Source organism: Pempheris klunzingeri, chromosome 9 (assembly GCF_042242105.1).
Source record: "Pempheris klunzingeri isolate RE-2024b chromosome 9, fPemKlu1.hap1, whole genome shotgun sequence".
Taxonomy (NCBI): Eukaryota; Metazoa; Chordata; class Actinopteri; order Acropomatiformes; family Pempheridae; genus Pempheris; species Pempheris klunzingeri.
In genome coordinates this window covers 3,064,193-3,088,358 of record NC_092020.1, presented here as the reverse complement: position 1 = coordinate 3,088,358, position 24,166 = coordinate 3,064,193, and the positions used below count along the sequence as shown (strand labels likewise).

General features: G+C 40.7%; 1 protein-coding gene across 2 annotated transcripts in view; it reads right to left on the bottom strand.

The window, feature by feature from the left end:
• The window catches only part of ctnna1 (catenin (cadherin-associated protein), alpha 1), a 79,356-nt gene that overhangs the window by 14,522 nt on the left and 40,668 nt on the right, over positions 1 to 24,166 (bottom strand). For both annotated transcript variants that reach the window (XM_070836458.1, XM_070836459.1), the window contains exons 10-15: positions 17,982 to 18,074; positions 16,518 to 16,674; positions 15,551 to 15,751; positions 12,616 to 12,767; positions 8,926 to 9,036; positions 6,296 to 6,477 (exon numbers count right to left, since the gene is read on the bottom strand). In XM_070836458.1, coding sequence (XP_070692559.1) covers positions 6,296 to 6,477; positions 8,926 to 9,036; positions 12,616 to 12,767; positions 15,551 to 15,751; positions 16,518 to 16,674; positions 17,982 to 18,074 — 896 coding nt within the window. The remainder of the gene's footprint in view (positions 1 to 6,295; positions 6,478 to 8,925; positions 9,037 to 12,615; positions 12,768 to 15,550; positions 15,752 to 16,517; positions 16,675 to 17,981; positions 18,075 to 24,166) is intronic.

Sequence of the window (24,166 nt, the reverse complement as noted above, 5' to 3'; positions counted from 1 at the left end):
CACCATATTGTTCAGTGAGAGCTCAGAACATTTTATAACCCATTTAATGCAGAGGGGCAGCCTTCACTCTCAGGGCCGTCCTTAAAAAAAATGGGACCACAGACCTGTGCTATCAGTCTTTTGAGGCGTTACCATCCCACTTACAAAACAGGGCGTTGTTCATGAAGTTTTAGCATATCACAGACAAAATATACTTGTAATATGCTGGCATCACTGAGGCCATCATATCATATTGGTCACTACTGGCAAATGTTTTCTATCGCAACAGAAATTCTCAGTTCAGACTATTTGGCCCCTTATATTCAAACAGCTTTGAAGGGTTTATGAGAAGCCTAAAAACCAAACCGGACTGGATCCATATCGGCTGAAGGAGAGACATTGGTTGTTCTCTATTGAGTCCCCATGACAATCCAGGCAATGAGGGGACTAACAAAAAATGAATCCCAGGAAAAAGGAGGAAGGAAGGAAAACAGAACTGTAAAGCCAAATTAGGAATTTATTAACTACCTTAATCAAATGTCACTATATTTAGATAAAAGGACATAAAACAGCAAAAGAAATCTAGCTTTCTAATAAAAGGAGAGAGCTGGCCTAGTTATATCAACAATTGCACGTTAAATTAAAAGGCCAAATCAATAAATCCCCTCTCTCCAAAAGGGAGTCAAATTACTGATCTCGGTACAGCACAACTTGAGGAAGCTACTTAAATAAACTCGCAACACACAGACTGAAGGCTACTGAATGACCAACTGACCCCATCTATAATCCTCTCCTGGTCTTTAATCAGGCTAAAATGAGCGCCTGAACACAGATGGGACCAACCACTCATTGTACCTAGAGAGAGACACAGGAGATAACACCATCTCATCCACGGGACAGAGCGTCAGCCACAGTGTCATCTTCCCTCTGGCTTATGCTTCTTTTCAAGGTTGTAAAATCTATTTTAATTAATGAATATATCATGTGCAAATAACCCCCCACCAAAAAAACACATCAGCTTTTCATTTAAATGGTCATTGGACAAAGAAGGAGAGCCAAAGAAAAAAAGAAGAGTACTGAATGAGAGAACAATTCAGTTTAAAGGCTTTGGCCACTGTCCTAATGTTCAACATTCCTGATCCTTCTTGAGCCAAACACAACCCGTCCCAACACAGGTCAGTCCAGCCCAGACCTGACCCACTGTAAGCTTGTCAGCCATTTGCCGTTTTTCTGCCCCCACAAGGGACTTTGGGACACAGTTGGCAAGAGGCACAAATTGGATTCAAAGCTGCTCTCTCCAGGCTAAAAAATGAGCCATCCAACACAGAACAGATGGAATTTTGTGTTCTGTTCTCCCGCTTCCTCTTCCCTCTGTTCATGTCTCCAACCTTTCTCCTCTCTCCCCCTCCCTCTGCTGCTCTGCTGTAAAGCAAGTCCGGGTTCTAGTGGAAGAGGCCACGCGTCAACGCACAGACTGGCAGCTCTCCGGGGGCCAAGTCAACCCCTGGAGACAGAACTGGAGGCATTGTGATGGGTTCTGGAAAAGAGAAGCGCCTGCATGTTTTTAATAGGGTGATGCTAGTGTAATGTTGTAGTTTGTCCCAATAAAAAAGCATCACTTTACAATGCTTGCAGTAACCGCTGGTTCCTGTCTTTAAAAATATCCCTTGATTTAGCCCTGAGAAATAAAGGGCCAGCTGCTGAATTTCCTCACCGTCTCCAGCTCAGACAAGGTGAGTAATGATGGGAAAAAGCACAAAGTGGTCACACAGCTAGACAAGAGAAATCCTGACAAGAGGACACCTTTGTAAGATTTTTGTAATGTATTTATACAGGGAGAAGGGACTAGCGACTACAGGTCTGGTGACAGCTGCAGGCCTTCCAGGTGGGTGAAAGCCACATCGGACAGAGCACTGCACAGCACAGGATGCTCTGAGATAGGTGGCTCCCAAATATGCTGCATGTTTCCAAGCAACACATGCCTTATTCATGAGAGCTACCATACCGCCATAAGCAATGCAGGAGTCAACAAGAATTTCTCTCACTCTCTGCGAATTTGTCAGGAGAGAGGTCCAGAACAATTACCTCAAGCAGCATTAACCTTGGCAGGGCTTTGTGCCAGCTCAAGGTTGAGGGGGCAATAATTTGGGCGTGGGCTGAATTAGCTAGCTACTGACCTTCTATGTGCGACTGCGGCATGCGAGAGTCGAGGCATAATGTGAGGATATATATTCAGCCCGACAAACATCCATGTGTGTCCGTCAGGGTGAAAAGTCTCAGAGTGCCAAAAGAGAAAAGCCGCAGCACTAAGTAGTGATATGAGCCCCTAAATGAACAAACTCTGCTTTAACAACACAGGCACAAAAGCCATTCACACAGCTGTCTTTCCTAAACTCTAACCCTGTCTAACTTCCAATGGCACTAACAGGACAGAGAATACAATGTGCTCGACTCGACAAGTTAACAGTTATGTACCAAGGTTATACAAGATAAATATTACTCAACAATATTGTTTTTAAAAGGTGTCAAATAGCATCTTGTTGTTCAGAATGAATTAGGCTGGTGGTTCGTTATCAGATAGATGAAATATGCAGCTTGGAATTTTTAATGGTGTAAAATCCCACAGCGGCCTCGTCAGGTATCCAATAGAATACAGCATTGCTCTTCTTGAATCGGTCAAATATAAGCTACTGTGAAGTATGATTTTGCTCACGGGGCGAACAGCGATGTTTGGTAGCAATACCTTTTTGATATCTTAGTGTAAACAGTCAAAATCTGACCCAACCACTCACATCTAGTATTCGGTGCTTGACAGTCTGACATCTCAGTGCTCAAAGACTGTTGAGAATCCATGCTGTAATTCTGAAATGTCTTTCATTTCTTTACAATTCAGCTCATATTTGGTTTTTGTTTGCTTTTTTTCTGCTTGTCTAGCTTTGCTGTTTCTGGTTGGAGTCAAAACTCCTTTTAAACTATATTAGGAATTACACAAAGTACATACATTGACTTACAACACAGTAACACTCGCACAGCCAGTGATGGTAGGTCTATAAATGGTGTAAATGGAGAAAAACTTTCAGTTGGCTCTTTTCCTGATTGGAGAGATGTTTTTCATTTGAACTGCTGGGCTCTGCTTTATATTGTAAAACAGAGAAGCAGCCTTCACGTTGATATAAAGACGTCACTGCAATCAATAGCCTCTTAAAATATATATATACACAGTTGACACCATCTAATAAAAACCACGGATGGCATTCTGAGATGGTAGCAGCATCATTTGCATTTCATTTTCATGTGTGTACAGCCCGTACACTGGATGTGTAATGCAAAAGGCAGCAATTATTGGTTTCTGGGTCCTATGGATGAATGAGAGACAAACAGAAAATTGCAGGGTTCCGCATAACCTCAGTCCGATCACTAGCTGTGTTAGTATTTTGAACACTGCTACAGCTTTCAATCATTGTACTTCTTTGGCCAAGGAGATGAGATATTTGACCCATTCAAAAGATGACGATGGAGAGGCAGCATTTCATAGTGATTACGGATGTGACTCAGAGAAAGGCACAAAATGTCCTCTGAGTAATTCACTTAAAAATGTAAAAAGGCACAGTCATGCAAATGCAGTCAGGCATAAACAAAGTCAGCCTGTCAGAGACCCTGTTCAGACCTGCTGCATTAACATGTGTCTTGGGTGATCTGATCACAAGTGGACAGCTCTAAGTACAGGCGTGAATGCACCCACGATGCACTGAGGGCGCACTGAGATCCAATCGCTCAGACCACATTCAGAGGTGGTCCGGGAGTGTTGTGCTAGATCACAGTGGACAAGAGCTAACTCAAAGTTCAGCTCACATAGACTAAAATGAACTAGTTCATGTTCATAATTTTGAGCTAAGTTGACAGTCCATGAAAAATGAACCAGTTCACGTTTATTTCCTCTGTAATTCCTTTTTCCCCAAATGAGGTAATCAGTCCTTTACAAAGTGCTGTGAGTTAGACTTCAGGGGGAACTTTGCAGCCGGTGGCTCATGGCTGATTCACTTGCAGATATTTTCCCCACAAAATAGCTGGATGCTTCAACTCAATGTGTCATTTCAAATTCGTTGCCTATGTGGCCGACATTTGAACTTGTTTTCTCAGATCCGGAGGGCACAACGTGCTTCAAAAAGGAGAGGGACTGTAATCACTTTTAAAATATTTTTGCTCTTAGTGTGAGCTCACATTCACATGCATTAGTGGCTCAGGTCACCGTTCACCAAAATTGTTAGCATGTTAAATGAACGGGCTCTTTTAGCAACTTCATGCACAACACTGGCCGCGTATGACCGCTTTTATCAATGTGTTTGGACGTCCTAACGTCCTCTGCGCAAATTGATACGATTATTTTAACTGACTTATTCTCAGAACCAAGTTATAAAAATAATCTCTAGAATCTGCACCCTACTGTGAGATGTTTCTAGCAGAGGGACATGTCCGCCCACTGAGCCCTGTGAATCAGCACGAGTGATGAGTGAATTTAAAACCCTTAATGTCTCTTTTCCGTGAATGTGAAACCCTACATCTTTGTTCTCCATATGCCTGCTCACAAAGACTTGGATATGATTTAGATTGTGATATTAAAGATGAGATAATAATGTTAAACGGAACATCATGTGGTGACATTGTCGCGTCAAGCACTCATACATACTTTTAAACATGAGCCGTTGGTTGAATAGAGGTGACTTTGCTATTAAATAGATTTTTTTTAATGTCTACATGTTTATACTCCTATAAATGTTTTTGCAAATGATTTATGGGTATATTTGCATAGAGTGGGGAAGTAAGATCCAATCACAAACGATCACTGGTGACGCATGTGGAGACACATTTTAATGCCAGGTGTGAACAGGCACACATAGAGCTGTCCACTTGTGATCGGATCACCCAAGACGTGTATTAATGCCAGGTATAAACAGGGCCAACATGTTTCCTCACATCCTCCACACACACCAACAAACAAATACACTCACACTGTGCAAGTTTGACAATCATGCAGAGATAGAAATGCTCTCCAACACTACCCAGAAAGTGTCAATATTACCATCCCCAGCCACAAATTCCAAAGTAATGTACACACATGCATGCACAGTCTCAAACACACAGAAAACGGAAGGTTCATGATCTGCCAGTGAGATTTAAGTCACTTCTGCAACATTTAAAATAAAAAGGCTTCTGGACTCTATCATATACCACAGAAAATTGTTTTTGGTGAGAGAGTCCTTGTGTGTTACTAAAAGCGGCAGGGTTCAATTCTATTCTATCATGTTGTGTTTTTAGATGATTTCCAAACATCATTTTTGTCTGTTTAAGAGTATCAATTAATTTGGAGTATTAGTTTGGTGGTGATGCCAGCCTTTTGTTTATCTTTGGAGCACTGATGTTACATGTGGTATTGATTCAATTCAAATACATTTTTTATCTGTCTCATCTGTAGTTGGATACACTGGCAAGATTTGTTTTTCTGCAGGAATCAATACTTGAAGCATGAACCAAGTTTCTAAATGCACTGCTTATAACTAAGAAACTAAGAGACACATCCACTAATTTCAGCAGAGGCAAATTTTCTGAAGCCATATTTACTGCAAAGATGTTTCATACCGTTCCAGGACACATCATGATTCCTGAGGTCTTTATTCCAACCATTTTTTCGACCTCCTTTTATCGTCTCTACAAACCACTGACAAGGGTGAATATGGCCACCCTGTAGCAGCTCTGCTGAGTGAGACTGTCCATTCCAGATTTACAGTGCACACCCAGCTTTATTCATGTACCAGAGAGAGGGAGATTTGACATACTGCTTATGATTGTGCATATTGAGATTAGGGGAGGATGGAAAAATAATCAAGAAGAAAATCCTACCTACAGTGCTGCTTAAGGAAAATGAAGAGCGTTGATGCATGAACAGTGGTGTTAAACTGGGTGCACAGTAATGTGCAGATATGAGCAAATGTTGGGAAACAAATGTGGGCTTATTGGATGATTGTATTTGGCTTAACTTAAACGTGCATTCTGTCTTGGCATTTTGCCTGAATTGCACAACTTTTAGAATATCAATGTGAGGACTGTAAGATGTCATATTCATACTGGCCCAGTGAATGAAGAAAGCACTACAAAGACACTAAGAAAAATACACAGACTGCAAACTTAAAATGTGCTGCCACACTACAAACCAATAATTCAGAGGGCAGGAAAATATATACAATTACAAAAGGGACCATCATTTGCTAGGGAAGAAAAATGGCTTTGGGTGTGCGCCAAGCTGTTATTCCAAACTCACCTGGTGAAGTCAGTCATCTCCATCATGATCATGCACATCTGCTTAGCCAACACAATGATGTCATTGCCGCTGTCATCCCACTTGGATACCTCCGCATCCAGCTTGCTCTTCTCTTCCTGGAAGCTAGCCACCTGTTCGGCAATCTTTGCCTTCTGCTCCTGGGGCAACTGGGCCATGATAGCCTGGAGGAAGAATTATGGGAAGCGGAGCAGGTTAGCACGCTAGACCTCAACATATCGTTACTGAGGCCATTATAGTCTCCAGGGCATTTTGTTTTACATCATGTCCTATGGTTTCCATGGATGCACACGTGTTTTCTTGCCAGGCAATGACATGGTGTTGCTTGACATCAACACAGAACCACTGTGGCGCACTACACCACAGTATTCCTAGTTTATAATGCCTTTATTTCTCTTTTTATTATAAAAAGGTACAGCTATACTATCTAATTCAATCCAATACAAGCGCTCTACCACAAATTCTATCTTTACGAAGCCCATAGTGTTCAGTTTTTATTAAAAATGTGTTCCTAATATGCTATGTTTTTAAATGGAGTGGTTAAAACATTAGAAACACCTCTTAATGTAACAGAGTTCAGTTCCACACCACTGCAACCTCAATATTAAACATATAGTTCAATGCGTGCCTCTTTGATACTATCAATCCATACTGAACATTAATATCTTTGTACAGGTAGAATTTATGGCTGAGCTGTTGTTTCGGATTACATTCAATCTTACAGGTGTCCTAACAAAGTGGCCAGGGAGTTTTAGTTATCAAGACATTTGGTGTTTGTTCACTTTGTGCTGAATTTTAGTCATCAAAATGTTTAAACAGGCATGTTAAGACTGAAATGGCTCCATAAACTACTATGTCTCTGTAAATAAATGTCATCAATACCAGTGTTCTAAGCTGAGCTTTTCACTGATTAGGTGGGGAAGTAATATTTTTTACACTACTAAAACTGGGTTGCATCACAGCCACTAAGTACTACGTATAAAAAATGTAAATGTATTGAACTCTATGCCTCTTGCCACTGAAGAAGATCAATATAAGGGCATTTGTTTAGTGGTACTTAATATCATGTGCAAATGTGTTTAGCACCATTTCTAGCCATCCTCTTGGGCTGGATGGTTAAAGGGCAGCTTCCAAACAGGCAATCAGACATTCAATGGAAGAGCTTGTGAGACCAAAGTGGACAGACACTTAAGAGCAGGAAATCGAATATCATCGCAAGAGCATTCATTCCATTACTGGTAAATAGGACTGTCTCTCTCTAGAGTCACCTAAGCCTGAACAAAGCTGTTCAGGGCAGTGTAAAGATGAGAGGCCCCTATCCAACTAAACAAACAGCATAGAAATGTACTAATGGATCACTCTGGGGATTTTTGAGATTTATTACTCCATGTTCTTTAAATCATTAATGCAGTTAGCCTCAAGAGTTACAATTAATTGTGACCTTAAATTGGGGAGAAAGTTGTTTAGCAAGGGGGCAGATTGTAACACAGACACCAAACCAATACTGGCCTATCAAGCTACTATTGTACAGACTAACCAAAATGACAGAGCAGCAAAATCCAAACTCATGAGAGCTATGAAGACGCCCGACAATAGAGTGTTTTTCAGGTCGTCCACCAGCTCTCCATAAATTGGAAACCTTTTCCATACCTTGGACAGTCCAACATGAGCATTTAAGAAATCAACCACCAACACAATTCACTGGTTCAAACAAGGGCATGGGATTTGAAAAACAGAACAAACAAGAAACTAACACGTGGCAATTTTGAAGACCTCTAAAAGACTGGATGTAATATGCAAAACGTGAATTCATTGCATTTACTGTGCTATGGCTACTTTGGAGACACAAGGCCTGAAGCGTGTCACAGCATGAATTAGACAGGAGGAAGGATTAAGACATCGCGGAAAGATCACCAGTGGCACTAAAGGCTGAAGTATACTTCTGCCTTAGGTCTTTAGTTTTGAACTCACTTAATGTCCATGTCTTTGAATTGCAACTATTTGCAACACACCAAATGAGAACCAGTTGTAAACAAGAGTTGTATGAGGAAAAACTTTTTAAAAATACTTGGGTCACATTAGTTCTGGAGGTGCCTACCTAACTATGCATAACCAATTAACAGCAGGCACGGGGGTGAAAGAACAGTAGCTCCAACAACATGAGCATCCTGCTTCAATGGATCACAATAATCTGCATTACTACAAATAAAAAAATGCTAAATGTATTCCTATATTCTAAAACTACAGCAATGTGAATGAGATATCAAATCACTCTAATGATTATGCTGTGTTCTAAATTATATTACATTGTACCAGCACCAGGATTACATTTTTCCTCTCATCCTCAAACATGCAACATGAATGAATAAATGAAGCATATGACAAGTCTGTAAGCCAATATCCATCTTCAAGTGTGCCTCTTTTCTGTAGAGCACTTCTGAATGCAACTTCCTATGAGGCAAATGTTCAGACAATAAACGTGAATGTTTTTCCTTGACACAAATCTGCCAGTTCTCACAATGCATTACTGATGCCATCTCACAAGTGAAGACTTTAAAGGCAGGAGATCAGAGAGGAATGTCTGGAAATGCACCAAATGATGGATAACTTACCCGTGCACTCTGGCCAGCAATAAGCTGGTCATCCTCTGTCTGCACGCTGGTCCTGCTGCGGACATCAAAGTCTTCAGTCTCAAAGTCAGAGTCATCCAACTCCTCTGGAGTCTGTAATGGGACAACAGAGAGGGAGAAAGGAGCAAAGGATGGAGGAAGGGGAATTGATGGATCAAAATAGCCATATGAACAGGGTGGGGAGAAGAAACAAGGAAAAGGGTGGAAAAGGGTAGAAAAGGGTGAGAAAAAGCTGTTAGTTGTATGTGAGGAGCATAAAATAATATTGGCATACTACAGCCTTTTGAGCACTATTAAATAACCAACCTGCTCACTATCTATGAGAAATACCTTGGCACTGCCAGCAAGGGCAGCATCAGATAAATGTCTTCTTCGCGATAGCTTGGTACAAGAAACTGTAAACTCTAAATGAATTTGTAAATCAAGTGTAATGTGCTGCCTGTGCAGTTTGAGAGGGAAAATGAAGGTACAAGCTGGTATGAAACATATTTGGAGCAAAACACTTCACTCCCATCTGTCGCTGCTATCTGCAGTACGGCTGGTGAGGCATGAGTTGTGTTCTTCTCGAGTGTTGCAACTTCATCCCTGATCCTTCACCTCTTCCCAAGCGTTGAATGCACAACAAGCTAAGAGCAAGGAATTCTTCCATAAATATTAATATTCAAATTAATTTCCATCTCAACAGGTCATGCTTAAGGCAAAATACTGACTGACAGGAAAATGTATTTGGTGGTGATATGGGCCCTGGGAGGATGATGTGGACAGATAAAGGTGCATTATCACGCCTGTGCCACTACTTGTGCTTATCCAGCTGTCTCAATACCTCCCTTCTGTAATGGATTTGGAGCCCTCACATCTAAAAATAGCTGAAGGTCTCTGAACAACCTTACACTGCTTTATGGAATGTAGAGAAGCTCTTGTTCTCAAGGGAGTGGGGGTACGGTTTCAGATACAAAGCTGTAGTGACTCACAGGCATCTCTTTCAACCCAGACAATGCTGTTCAGTGGGGCAGAGATATCACCTGCTGTGGCCTGTGCAACAGATAACCTGTGAATGTGGGAGGCTCAGAAATGATGGCTCACAGAGAGCACCCAATGGGACACTACTGTAGAGAAGTGACAATAGCCTGCAGTTCAATTAAAAGGGGTTTTGTCGGGGTAGTACCGTTGTCACAGTAAATTAAATTTTAATACCATTTTCACGCTGTGGCAAAACACGCTAATCAATATTTAATTTTGTAATGTCCGGCATCTCAGCTGTGTATCTGAAAGCTGAAATATTCAGTCCCACCTGTATCACCTCTATATAGCATGCATGGCCAGATGGTATCTGAAGTGCCATAGTTAAGGGCAGACAGGGAGAGAGCCCAAATTACAGTATAGAGACAAGGCTAGAAAGTAGGACTTAGTCTTGTCTAGTATTTTTGTCTGCTGCTGTAGAAACGGACAGGGCAGTGCAACAGTAAAATTCACCCACATTGTTATTCTTTTTATGGCATTGTGCTCATGGCCTCTGTGAGCAGAGAAGATTTTCTTTAAGGACAGAGCCAGCAAAATCACCTTGGGCCGTGGTGCACTGCACAAATCATAAAGGTAACGACAGCTGCCCCCTGTATGACGCTGTCAGCAGCTCCCTGACTTTGAGACAGTTTGATGTCTGGGAGGCATATTCTCTGATGTCACTACAGGTGTGAGAGGGTCCTGTCCGCCTGTCAAATATCCAAAGGAGGTCCAGCATCGGCTGCCTGTGTACCACTTACAGAGGTTAAAGACTTGTCTGTCTTAAGTAGCCCCAGCCACACACTTGTCTGTTCTGATTTAAGAGTAGGCCACTGTGCAGCACATGCATGTGGGGGTTTACAGAAAGATGGTTGGAGCGACTGGGCAAGCGCACGCACATGCGTGTGTGTGCACGCGAGTGTGCGCACATGCCCTCTAGAAAAGTTGTGTAATAGTGTTCAACTCAGCTGATTTGCAACATTTCATATTTCTTTGGACAGAGCTGAACATGCTTAGTTTCACATCTAACCTGTGTCACTGAATGGAAGTTCAGCCAAGCAAAGGGTTCTTCTAGATAGAAATGTATGTTTTTGATACACGTGTCTAATCTCATTACAAACAACAGCAATGAAACATGAGCTGCAGGAAACTGCTGTATAGATGCTGTGTCAAACGCCATAACTTCCCAGCTAAGCAGCCGAGTCATTTCCTGCTGAATAGTCACCATAAAACCTGTAACTATCACCACACACACCTGATCAAGAAATCCTGGCAAACCCATGGGGAACTGCATAATTTTCCTTTTAAGATACTGGATGAAGTTTGAGTTGAGTCTCTCTGCTATCTCCTGCTCACAGTTGAGAATGGCAGGCTGAATCTCACGGATTAATTATAAGCAAGCAAGGTCTTTCATAAATCCTCTGTTATTTTTAACACACGTGCACACCTACACACACCCACCCACCAGGTAGCGTTCAGCCCGCCCAACAGGCCTAATGTTAACAGCTTAATCAATCTGGATAACAAGAGTGGCGCTGGGGCAGATGGAAATTGAATGTAATTCTCTGGCTCACAGTCCAACTTAAGAATGCTAATTAAAACCTCCATTTTAAATTAATTGCTTATTATAATGCAAATACTGCATAATGGTCCCCCTGTCATTTGTTTTTTTTTTTTTTGTCTGTCTCAGAGCAGCATTATTCATAGAGGCCCTGGCACAGTCAGGAAGAACCACTGTCAACACAAAAAGTGCTGTCAGGACTAATGATTCCAATTCAGAAGATTAAAGTAATGAAAATAATGGAGGATGGCACAATACAACCAACCAGCACATTATAACTTAATGTAGTAAATACATAATTATGTACCATTACACACCAAGAGCAGTTTAAACAAATCCACTTCTTGAAAAATTCAATTTGCCAATATTAAGAAGTTAAACTAGTTAAACTATAAAGCTTTAAGAACTATGCATTTGTCTTTAGAGCTGGAGTGGGTTTTGTTGTCAGCATACTGTCAGTCAATTAGGTAGCCAGCCACCATCTGTCTCAGTTATGGTTCTACTCAAGCAAAGGCCATTAACCAACAGACAACTAAGGCTGCTGTTAACACTAGATTGCAAGTCTGGTCAATTAGGTCTGCTCTTGCATGAGACAAGTTAATCATTGGTTTCTAGAACCGCACGCATATACAGACTCTCACATACCATTAAAAACAGCATCTGGCGCCCAGGCCTGTGGCTATATACATATGATTACATTACTCTACAATAACCAAGGACTCTCACAATGCTGTGGATAAGATGGCTTCTGTTAAAAGGTTTTAAATTAAACCACATTAAATTGATGCTGTCCATGGTAAATAAATTCTAACCTTTACTCTGGGATCCTGAAGCTTTTGACTGTGGTCAAAGGCAAAGCTTTCTATTCAAATGAAAAGATCCTGTGGTGAAAACAGTATTGTATTCACTCCTCACAGTTTCAACTCTGCCCATGCTCTGGGTGGGTAAAGGTAGAAGACGTCAACTCACACTGTCCAGATTTATTAACAGGGAAAAGAATATGCTTTTTTTTTTTTTTTTTTTTTACAATAAAAATATATATTTCTTTTAAGCTCACACAGAGCGAAAATCAAGCCTGAGAATACAAAAGCTGAAAAAACAGCAGGACTTACTCTGATCATGAGGACAGCCTTGCGAATGTCGCGAATGCCATCATACACCAGACGGGATGCGTCAATGAACTCATTCTCATCCACAGGTTGAGAGGGGTTTGCACTCAGGGCCTCTACTGCAGACTCCACTTGCTCAGTGAAGCGTGGCATGACTGAAGAAGGTGAGATGAAGGGTGGGAGGAACAAGGGAAGAAAAACAATATTGATGAAGATTCACACTAAAAAAAAAAACACACAAAGAGAAGGAAGGTACAGGACCATAGCAGGCACTGCGGAACATAACAGACAGCAAACACACACTCTAAGTAAGGGGTCTGCACGTGTTATATCACATGACTACTTGAAAAAGAATGAAAAATAAATGTTCAGCCACCACCTCAGACACAAAACCAGCACAGAGCCAATGGGTTTGTGGAAGCAATGAGGCACCAGTGCCTTGGCCCAGCTTACATAATATTCCACAATTATGGCATTCCTCTTTAGATCACAAGTTACAGAAAAACATCACAGTCAGTTTACTGAGGAATTTAAATTTGAGACCGTTAGAAATGATCCCTTCAAAGACACTAGTAAGGCTTAGTTTTATTGAAAAGAAGAAAAAAACCTTACTGTGCCAGTAAAGATAGTTGCCTCTGAGTGATTAATTAAAAAGTGCAGCCATTACTTTCAACTTTGACAGATGGAGTTTTGCATTGCTGGTTTACTTGCTTACTGAACTGCCTTCTATGGCTGCATTAGAAACAAACAGGGAACAAACTGCTGAAGGGAAAAGATCCCAGATTTGGCACAACACAGTTTTTCCAATGCAAGGTTTCACAAAGCTGTCCCAGTGGGCATGCATTTTGGCCCCATTGATGATATAATAAACAGCTCCAGAGGGCTCTCCAGTACGTCTGCATTAATAGTATTGCAAATTCAGTATTAAGGATTCAGCAATGCCTTCATGAGGGAGACATGTGTGCCAGGATGCAGATGTGGAGGCAGAGAGCAGCAGGAGTGAGAGAACAAAAGGACGACTTGGGTTTGTGCTTACAGACCATTTATAACCTGCAGGCTTCTGTATGAAAATGATGTTAAAAGGAAGGCTGAAAGTCTAGTAGTATTGTGATTGTTGCAGTCACAGCGATCACATCCCTCAGCCTATTATGGATGAGACTTTTAAATCATTTCGCATTAGAAAAGACAAAAACAGCAGCAGCACATTGTCAGTCATGTCTGACGTACAATTAATGAACTCTAGGGCTGCAACCACAATCCTTCTACCAAACCAATCCCAATATACAGAGAGCATTAACACAATGTTTTTCAAATAGGTGCTGATGTAGAGACCAGGTGATTTTTTTCACTGCTTTCATAATTTTGTATTCAGTCAGCCGCCTAATTAGGACAAAGATTTAAGCCAAAGAAGCTGTTTTTAATCTTTAAGTGTGTTGTGAAATATAGTCAAGCTCCAGATTTGTGCTTTTTTCAAGTGGGATTCTTACTAAATGCACAATACATACAAAAACATTTACAGACAGTTATCTTTTTTAAATTAATTACAAACGAAAGGAGAGAAACATTTGACTTTTTGGACTGATGAAAATATGAACGTCTTTCTCTGGTTTAATGCACTTATACTTGCCTTCACAGATGACATGTATTTTGCAATTAAAAAGCTTCTCTGTTGAAACCCCATCACTTTGTTGTGAGAAGTTTTGTCAGATTTTCTCATGTCCTCTCTATAACAGGCACGACAGACAGTACGTCTCCAGAGCTCACCACTTCTCTCAGCCACAGCAGAAATCCTACTTGAGCTACACCATGCGACTTTTACTGGGCCCACCCTTAAGAGAGCCAGGCCATTTCCAAATCTGACAACCGACACATCGCTCTGCCATCTTGTTAGCTTGCTAGTGATGAGAGCTAACACATCTCACACATGCTGCCTGATAATGATATAGCAGAGAATATGGACAAAAACTATTTCTATATAACTTGAGTTAAGATATTCAAGGCTATATGACAGCTGAACGGAGCCTGTTGCGCAGATTAGCACTGTCAGTGGAGTCGTCCTAAATCTGCGTGGATGTGAGAAACGTTTTGCTTTTTTAAATGCAAGTAGCATTTAAACTAGAAACAGCAGCCACAGTGTGGACATTCAAAAAAAGACTTCTGAGAAATAACAGAGTTGACAGGTCTGAGTGTGGCTTTGGCTGTGACATAAAATGATGTATCAGGCAAAATGTGGACCTAGTATCACAAAGATACCAAGACAGATGGCCTACCAACTGAGACATCATCAGGAAAAAGGAGACTGGTACCCTAAATGGTATCCCTGGAAGGGCCATTGTCTTCTAATTTCATGTATACGGTTAAGTGAATATAAAGCATAGCTTTTTCCCTTTGAATATATCCATGAACTTCCTCCTGCATCTATAGAATTAAAAGAATAAGAATTTATACAAGACTAGTGTTAATTTTGTCCGCTATCTTTTTATGTAGTCTTAGGATAAGGTTGATTAAATATGATAAAAACTAATGTTTGCCTGGGTATTTCAGTCTTAGTCAAAGAAAACTGCAACTATTTTAGTAAAGTTTAAGTCAATGAGAACTGTTGACAAAAAAAAGTTTGACAAAATGACAAAAAAGTGGTACCAATGTCAAATAAATCTGGATACTGAACATCTTCTAATGTGCACGTTTATTTTGCCACGATTCAACAACTGGCCTAAATGTGACCTTGTTTCTTTCACCAAACATGGTTATTGTCAATTTCAACTTGCTTTCTCGAACATAGCTGAAAAAAGGTTGTTGACCAACATGTTTAGTCCTAGCTTTTGTTAATCCAATTAGCACTAGAGAAAACATGTTTCAATAATTCAAAGCTAGAGAAGTAACCCTGGTGTATCCAAGTTTGAGTTACAGTCATTAAATATTTATCTTTCTTTAGTACCTGTGTCAGTGAGGAGCTTGGTGGCCTCCAAGACCTTCTCTGTGTAGACTCCAGGTTCATAATTGTCCATTTCAGAAGTGACCACATGGACGACCCTGGCAGCACGGCCTCGAATAGCCCCAGCAGTGCGATCCAAACCGTCAACATCTTTCTCCTGGAGAGCGATGACACACTTGTTCACATCCTCCAGGATGTGGTTCTCTGGGGACATAAAACCGTAATGCAGTTAGTGGTGTATACTTTGTATTACTTAAACACATTGTTCCAAACATGCCGTTAGCCTGCCTGAATGCACAGAGGTAAGTGCAAACGTGGAAGCTTAACTTATGATGGTATTTTAATTTTTTTCATCCAGGACACACTTTGATCAAAGATAGAACATCATGTGTATTTTCTCATAAAGTCTTACATTCTCAGCCTTCATTCTATGTTTGCATTGTCCTCAAATTAAGTGGGCCACTGGGAAGCCCAAGCATAGGAGAGGAAGGACTGAAGACAAATTCTCAGACTGCTTATTAATGGGGAGCCAGTAAAATGCAAATGACCACTGTGTAAATTACAGTCTGTCCTTGGCTGGAGGTGAGAGAAGTCACTCTGCTTAATGCTTAACGAGAACTCTTTAAGGGTATGCCTGACAAACCATTTGTGTGCTTTAACACACGTGACAGGATGTCAATTTCAGATGTAATGCTGCTGATGCTTCAGTCCTTTCCTCTGTAGAGCCTTATCAGCAGTGGTATGTATAGCTCTCATCAGAAAAGACTAATACCCCAGATCCTTCACAGCTGGTTTTACCTCCTCCTAAGAACGGTCTTCTAAGTGCTTTGTGCAAATATATCTTAATCTATCAATCAGTTTTCATATATTAAAAAAAAAACCAATCCCAGATCATCTGTGATCATTCCAACAGTACCAAACATTTCTTTTGCCCCAGCATGACCACGACATGCAAACGAGCATTACTCACCAGACACGCAAAGGAAGTCATCAATGGATGTTATGTCATCAACAGCATCAGTGAGGACGCGGACCTGCTTCTCCCACTGCTCCTTGAACAAATCCATATTGTCCTGGGCCACCTTACTGTTGGGCTTGGCAGCAAGGGCTAACGCTGCATTAATCACCTGTAATCACCCAATTACAACCATTAAAGCTCCATTACAGCATAGCCCTCAGCCACAACATTAGCATAGTTTGATTGTGTGAAGCCCCCCACTCTCCCACCCCAATATTGAGACTGCAGCATGAAGCCAATTCATTCCTGGGAGTGATTATAGACACTGAGTGTTTTGAAGGGTTGAAGGAAATAAAACTAATAGCTGCTTGTTTTGGGGGAAGAAACATCTGTGAATATCAAAGCTCAGGGTGAATAGGAGTCATTAGACGAGATTAAAAGGAGCAGTAAAAGCACAGTGGAGAGGAGCTGGCAAGGCTCAGAGGTACAGAGGAGTGACTGGTAGTTAGCATGGTAAGAGGTATGAAAAGATGGCTTCAATGGGGGAATACATGGACAAGACTTTAGGTATCCATTTTAAGGTTTTCTCTACTCAGCTTGTCAGCTATATCCACGATAACACATCTGACATTAAAACCATGAGCGGAGTCGAACCATTTACAATTCTGAGAAAAAAATCTAAACCGTTAATAACTGCAGATTTTTGTAATAAATTCAGTAACAGTCAATTCTTTCTACTGTACTTTCGATTATGCATTTCTTTTTCCATTTGTTGTGATCTAATGTATCTGTTTCACAGTTTACAGTGTGTTGTTCCATTTAAACAGAGAGCCCCGACATTTACCATGCGCAGTTTCTTGCATATGGCCTACAAAGAGATATTCACTGTCAGTTTTTCAGCATAGTAACGTTACTCCTCTTTTTCGTACACAACTCAATATTGAGGGAATGGGGGTACATGGGTGGCACAGGGACAAATTTCTACCAACACAGAGCACAGAGACGTTGGAATTGAATCCCGGGTAGCATTACCATTGGTATGGTTTTATATTTCAACCAACAACAAAAAAAAAGTGTTTGCAGGTGGGAAACCAGTGGGGGATCGTGTCCTTGTTGTTGCACTGGCAATAACAACTAGCTATTTTTTGTTTGTTTTCCTCTTCATTATTACCACTAGCTGTGCCACTTTGTGTGGCACGATGGTGCCCATTTTCACATTCTATTTAAATTCATAACTGTTCAGTTGAATGTGGGCAGAACGGCAACACTCCCACACCGTGTTGCGTCTAGTTTACCCCACCAACCCATTGCACAAATACAAAATGAAAAAAAAAGACTACAGTGTGTCATATTATCCTAATTCTTTGATTGACAAGTAACCCATGTATTATTTATATTAGAAATAATATGGAGTTAGTATTAAAGGACAAGATGGCAGACTCTCAAGGAGAAGTTGTCAAGAAAACGGTCACGTACCTGGGGGCAAAGACTTTCCAGCTGAGATGCTGCCATGCGGACCAGCTTCACTCCCTCTTCATTGTTGGAGATGGAGCATGCCAAGTTGGCCACCTAAACATAGAAAACATGCATCTACTTTTAGCCATAGACAGGCACTCTATTTTGAGATAAACAAAGAAAGAGCAGTACATAGATACATAATAAAACCCATTCATTATGATTGTCTGGGTTAGGGATTCTTCTCCATCAGAAATGGAGCAGCTCTGCAATACAAGTAATCCCTGTGGAACACCAACCCACTGCTGAGGATTAATTTATAAAGCTGCTAAAATGATACAATATGATGGCACAGAGGGGGAAAAGGAGAAGTAGGAGGAGAAACAAAAGCCAAGCTGTTGAATGAAGAGATAAAATAAAAGTTTTGTATTAGTTTCTCCAAAAACAGTAAATATCTCCAAATGCAAATGTCAGTTGTAGCTTGTGACTCAAGGGCGTGGCTATTCTCAGCGAAGATATTACAAGGCTGCCAGACTGCCATTACGCTCCTGGAACAGGGAGGCAAGTATTCCTGACACTTTCAAAAATGAGGGAGAACTGGGGTGCTGAGCTAAGCAAGTCTTACGTGCGGCTGCCAGCATTTATGGTTTGTGAGTATATTTTCTTGTACTGACCAACAAATCAAGCTCTCCCACAATTATTTGTGAATATTCTTGCATCTTCCAGAGTAACATTATGCATCTACTCAGTCACAAAAATGTAGGTCAGAGACTCTGAAGATTCCCATTTGTTGGTACGGATATGCTGGCAATAATGCAGAAACAGAATGCCTGGGATGTGAGGAACTGTGCCAAAATGGGATTATCCAATGGGCAGAAAATGTGCTGAAACATAATCAATTAAAAAGGCGAAAACCAACTCTTGATTCCACTATGGCAGGGTCAAGGATTGAAAGGAATTTGGTTTTCTGTTCTTTTTAAAAAAAAATTAACAACCTGGGTCTTATTTTCTTAGTTTCAGCTGTCAATCTGTTCTACTCATTTAGCTAATTGCTGAAATCTAGGTCAAAACACATGCTTTGCAAACAAAACCCTAGTTTGCCATAATATCTAAAGCTGAGCGCAACAGTCCTGCACCAACAACTAAATAGGACAGATTGGACAAAGCCAAAGCAGACAGTTGCATTTGAAAATCAAATTAATGTTTAGAATGGAATAATAGCTTGGTTATAAGTTTCAATATTTGTCTTTATTTTCTCGTCAAAATAAGAAGGTCAAAAAGGTTTATCCTCAACCTGTGCGATCCGATTTGCCCTACTGGGTTGTGGGATCTCAAAATCTAAGCTGGTTGATAAAATTGTAGAATACAAGCATAGAAAAAGAAAAGGAGAAGAGGAAGAATTTTCCATTAAAGCGCTGGTGGTGGAATACATCACTGACTGCAGGAGTGGCAGAGTGAATAAGAGTGTGAAAGATCCTCTCCTCCTCAGTCTCCTCAAGTCTACAAGTCATCACCCACCCCAACCTCAAAAGTTCCTGAGCAATTTTGCTGATGAGGAGCACTTATTCCACTGCACTGGTGAAGCACTGAAACATTGATATAAACACATCCAACATCACTATGCAAACACATGCAGGGACTACAGGGAGAACATTCACTAACCCAAGAGGAGGGGTGAGAGAATGGTTAAATAAAGAAAAACTGGCACTTTATGGAGAGACCTGTGTTTTTACTTTCATGATCTTTCACATAAGCTCTCTCTTACTCCCACCGTGATACCACTGGGAAAACAGCCATTTCAGCATAAAGCCACTGCAGAGGAAGCCAAACAAGGAAATTCTACCCTCAAGAACGCTATTCCACTTGCCATGCTATGCCATACCATTTAAAGTGTCAAGGGAGTCAGACTCTACCAAATCTGTGCAAGCATTGACAAAAAATGCACAGGTTTAAATATGCCGCATAAAAGCACACTAACCACTTCATCAGGCTACAGACCTACAGACCTACACAAACCTATACTCATCCAACAATATGCATTTCCCTCCATGACAATGAACGTGTCAAATCACTTGAAATAAGTACGGACCAGTAATTCAATTATGCTGCCTCAGCAGATGCACAAAGGAAGGACAATCCAATAAACCTTATCCTTACGGCTTTATCTCAGTGTACTGATTTTGCCGCACCACCTCTGTTCCTACCATTCAGTGCACACTGGCTTAGTAGAAATGCTCTGGCTTGTGAGTCTACAAAAACAATGGATATTATGTAGATTTAAATAGATGAGCTGACAAACGGAGCCTGTTCTTATAAGAAATGTGCACCACTACTGTCTCTTTATTCCAACATTATGCAATAGCAGCAGGTCCAATGAACATCACTGTGTTGCAGGTATCAAGCACAGTAATGTGTATCCGTCTTAATGAACTGACTATTAAATGCTAAGAAAATGTAGACAGGAAGAGCCAAACAGGCCGATACCAGATGCAGTTCATAAAACTTCATAAAGTAAACTAATACCGTGTCTTATTTTCTAAACAGAAAAAACCCTTTTGTTGTTGACATGAACAGTCCTCATTGAATTGAGTAATATAATAAGAAATATCAAATATATATAATCTTCTGTGTTTAAATTAATGAAAAACAAGCTTTTAGCACAGTGTAATAATGTTACAACTATAAATGCAGGAGAGGGTTGAATCCATCTCTCCGTTCCCTCCATTCTCCTGATGTCAGTCTTACTATTTCATCTTTTCATTAGGATGAACAGACACATTTCTGTCCTAAAGAAGCATTCAAATGGATTCACAGCATCTGATGAGGGCATTGCAGAGGCTGTAGATTCAGCTGTTTTTCTAGGCAGCATTCTTCTCTGCTAAAATCTCCACATCGTCCTGAGAACCCTGAAACCTTAAAGAACACGGCCTTGAGACAACAAGTCTATTTTTCCTTCTGCTCTTAAGATGATGAATCCCGCCCCCCCCCCCTAAAAATGCCTAGTAACATGGGAAAATAAACACTAAACCATTGGATTTGCCAACAAATATCAATATGAACATTTATTGCTGTAGTTGCCTTTCAGATATGACTATATTTGAACACATCTGAATAGCATTAGGAACAAAAGCCCTTAGATTATGAATGCAAAGTGCAATATTTCAGCCCATCTCCCAGGAGCAAAGGCATCCCATGGTGGCAATGTCTGTTGTCAGGTGAAATCTTGATTTAATTCATTTAGAGATCAGGCGAATTCTGTTATACAATTACAGGCTGTTTGATAAGTAAGCCTATAGGTGGGATATGACACTTCAAGTGGATGAAACCCTTATAATAAAACCTCTAATTTTAATGACGTAAACACTCGCTTTCAAAAGAATGATGTTGTGATGAACAAGGGCAGAGGGGCTGTGTTAAAGGGCCTACAAATGAATGTGGGTCAGTCATAATGTTGCTTTCAAACAAATGTGTGTGAGCTGATGCGGTATTTGCCTTAGGGCAGCCTACACTTGCACAACTCATGATGTCGTACAAACAGAGCCCGGGATTGGTGTCACTTTGCTGTTCCTACCTCTACCACATTCACAACACATGCATTTCTTATGTGATAAGGAACCAGTTTGTTACTTCTCACGTTGGACATTGCAAGTCCTTTCATTTACATCTGTGGTGCTTGGCAGAGGCTCTTTTCCAGAGCAACTTACAGTACCGCTCAATACCTGCTTTACAGGGTGCATTTGCAGGGAAATGTCAACCACTTTCAGGCAGAGGTAAAAGCCAAGAGTCCTACTGTGACTTAGCTATTGCTCAGTCGACTGCATTGATGTTGGCTTGCTATACAGGAATGTTTTACCTGAAAGATTATACAATGCCTGACTGTGTATTTTTGGCAAGTATTATCGCTAGTGCTAAAAAGCTAAGAGTTAATCTGATATGATAGAATGCAACAATGGTAACCCCAAGGTAAAAAGAAAAGACCATGCATTTGTCAATTTATTGATGGTATCACCACTCTGAACTCAGACACATTTTTGCCTCACTTTACAGCAGCGAGAATGAACGACCGCCTGGTAGCATGTGCTCCCGTCCCTACATTGCCTTTGGATGCAGTCAGGCCGCCTCTAGAATTCACTTAGCATCTGAACACATAGCTTAGGATTAATTTGGTTGTCTGCGCCATCATTACCTTGAAATGCCATTAGGATGTGGTCATGAATTTATTGTGCAATAAAAGATATATCTAGGAGGTTCATTATTTACAACACAAGTAAGTCACAAATAGAGTGAGCGAGCAGGCAGAAAGTTTGTCCAATACTTAAAAGCTAATCATTTTTTGCTGGTTGATATTTTAGAGTTAGACCAGTTTAGCTTCACTTTCATTAGAAATTGGGCAGGTAATAAAATATTGTTAAGACACAGCAGTGAAAACTAGTATGTTAATATGTTAAAGTTTTAATGTTGACATGCAATTGGCTTCGAGGGCAGTTTATAAATCACTTATGAAGCTGAAAACATCTACTCATCTACTGAGCTTAGATGGACACCATACAAACAACACTACTTATTTCAATGCTAATGTCTAGAAGCTCATTGAGAAAACTCAAACATATCCAACTGCCTTTGACAATGAAAAAATGTATTTGTCATTGAATGTCATTCATCCATGACATTCATTTCTAAACAAGGTTGTGCTTCTTTGTGTATCACTGAAATGTTAAGTGGATGTTGTACCTGAGCATTAGGAGAGTCCACCAATGTCATGCTCTAATGCCACTTCTGACACTCAGGCCTTCAGGAGCTACTCAAGGGTCAACTCCCCAGTGTGGTCCCCCTTTCCCTCTGATGCTTCAGCGGTTTCCCCAGTGAATGCTTATCCTGCCTTGCATTCACTGGACCAACCAATGCAGCTACAGCTACACGGTCATCCGCCCGTGGGGAGAAGTCACTTTCAAATGTCAGCATATGATGCTCTGACACAGGCATTCAAGAAATTGAAGGAAAGTCCACTAATGAGGAGAGCTGATGTTTCTGTTAGCTTGTTGCCTGAACCAATTCCATCCCTTTGCCTTGCCCCTTACACTTCATTCTTGTTGCTTATATATACACACACACGGCACTGGAGACATAAATCTCAATCACTCCCAAAACATGCTCCTCTGTTAAGGCATAAGACGAGCCACAGACAGAGGAAAGAGGCAGGACGCACTATGCCTCTGTCAAGATATTTATCTTGGTAAGTATCACCATGGCACACATGTGGAGTTGGCCAATAAGTAGTAGTACTTCAATCTATTGTGGCAAGGACAGCATTTTCCCAGAGGTAGCACTTATCCTTGAGTTGTGGTTGTTTCACTCCTTTGGTTCCGCTTAAAAATTTGATCTGCTGCTATAACCACACATCGCAATGTTCTGTTTGTCTGCTCACTATAGCATCACAGCATCAGATTAGAATCAGCACGGCGTTCAATTTAAAAAATGTGTGTGTGTGTGTGTGTGTGTGTGTGTGTGTGTGCGCGCGCACGCATCTACCTGTACAGCTATCTTTGTGAAAACCAAATTGAGTTTTAGACCTTGGGAGTGAGGTCATTTTGGACTTGGTTTTAAGGTTCAAGTTAGAATCTGAGTTAGATTTAGCAGAAGAGGCTGGGGAACATATTAAGTCAATGACGGTCCTCATAAGTAAGTAATAAGTAAGAAGAGAGTTAAAAGAAGTAAACGTGTGTGAGTGTGTGTGTGTGTGTGTACATGGTTGGAGACATACAGAGTCAAAAATAGAATCAAAAAATAATTTCAGTGTTTATGGCTTTGTTTTCATTAGGGAAAAACATCCCAGATTGACATTTTCTGAGGCACTGTAATCAAAAAGTTGAATTGGTAGAGAGCCGCAGAGGGAGAACAGAAACTAGAAGGAGACAGATGTTTACTATAAGCCAATCTAAAATGTCCAGAATTCGAAAAGATCTGGGGGCCCTTTATTGACTTTACTAAGGACATTGATGTTTCTGATGACTTGACTAATTTTTTAATCCCTCGCAGCCATGTACTGTATCTAGAGATGACTACCTCCTAAATTCCAAAAGAGAAGCTATGTTCTTGAAAGGCCTTGTTTAATGTGTTATCTCGGGTTATTCTATTTCTGTTATTGCTTTTCTTTTTAGATTTGTTTTCTATGTTTGTGCAAAACATGTGATACTGAACTGCTTCGT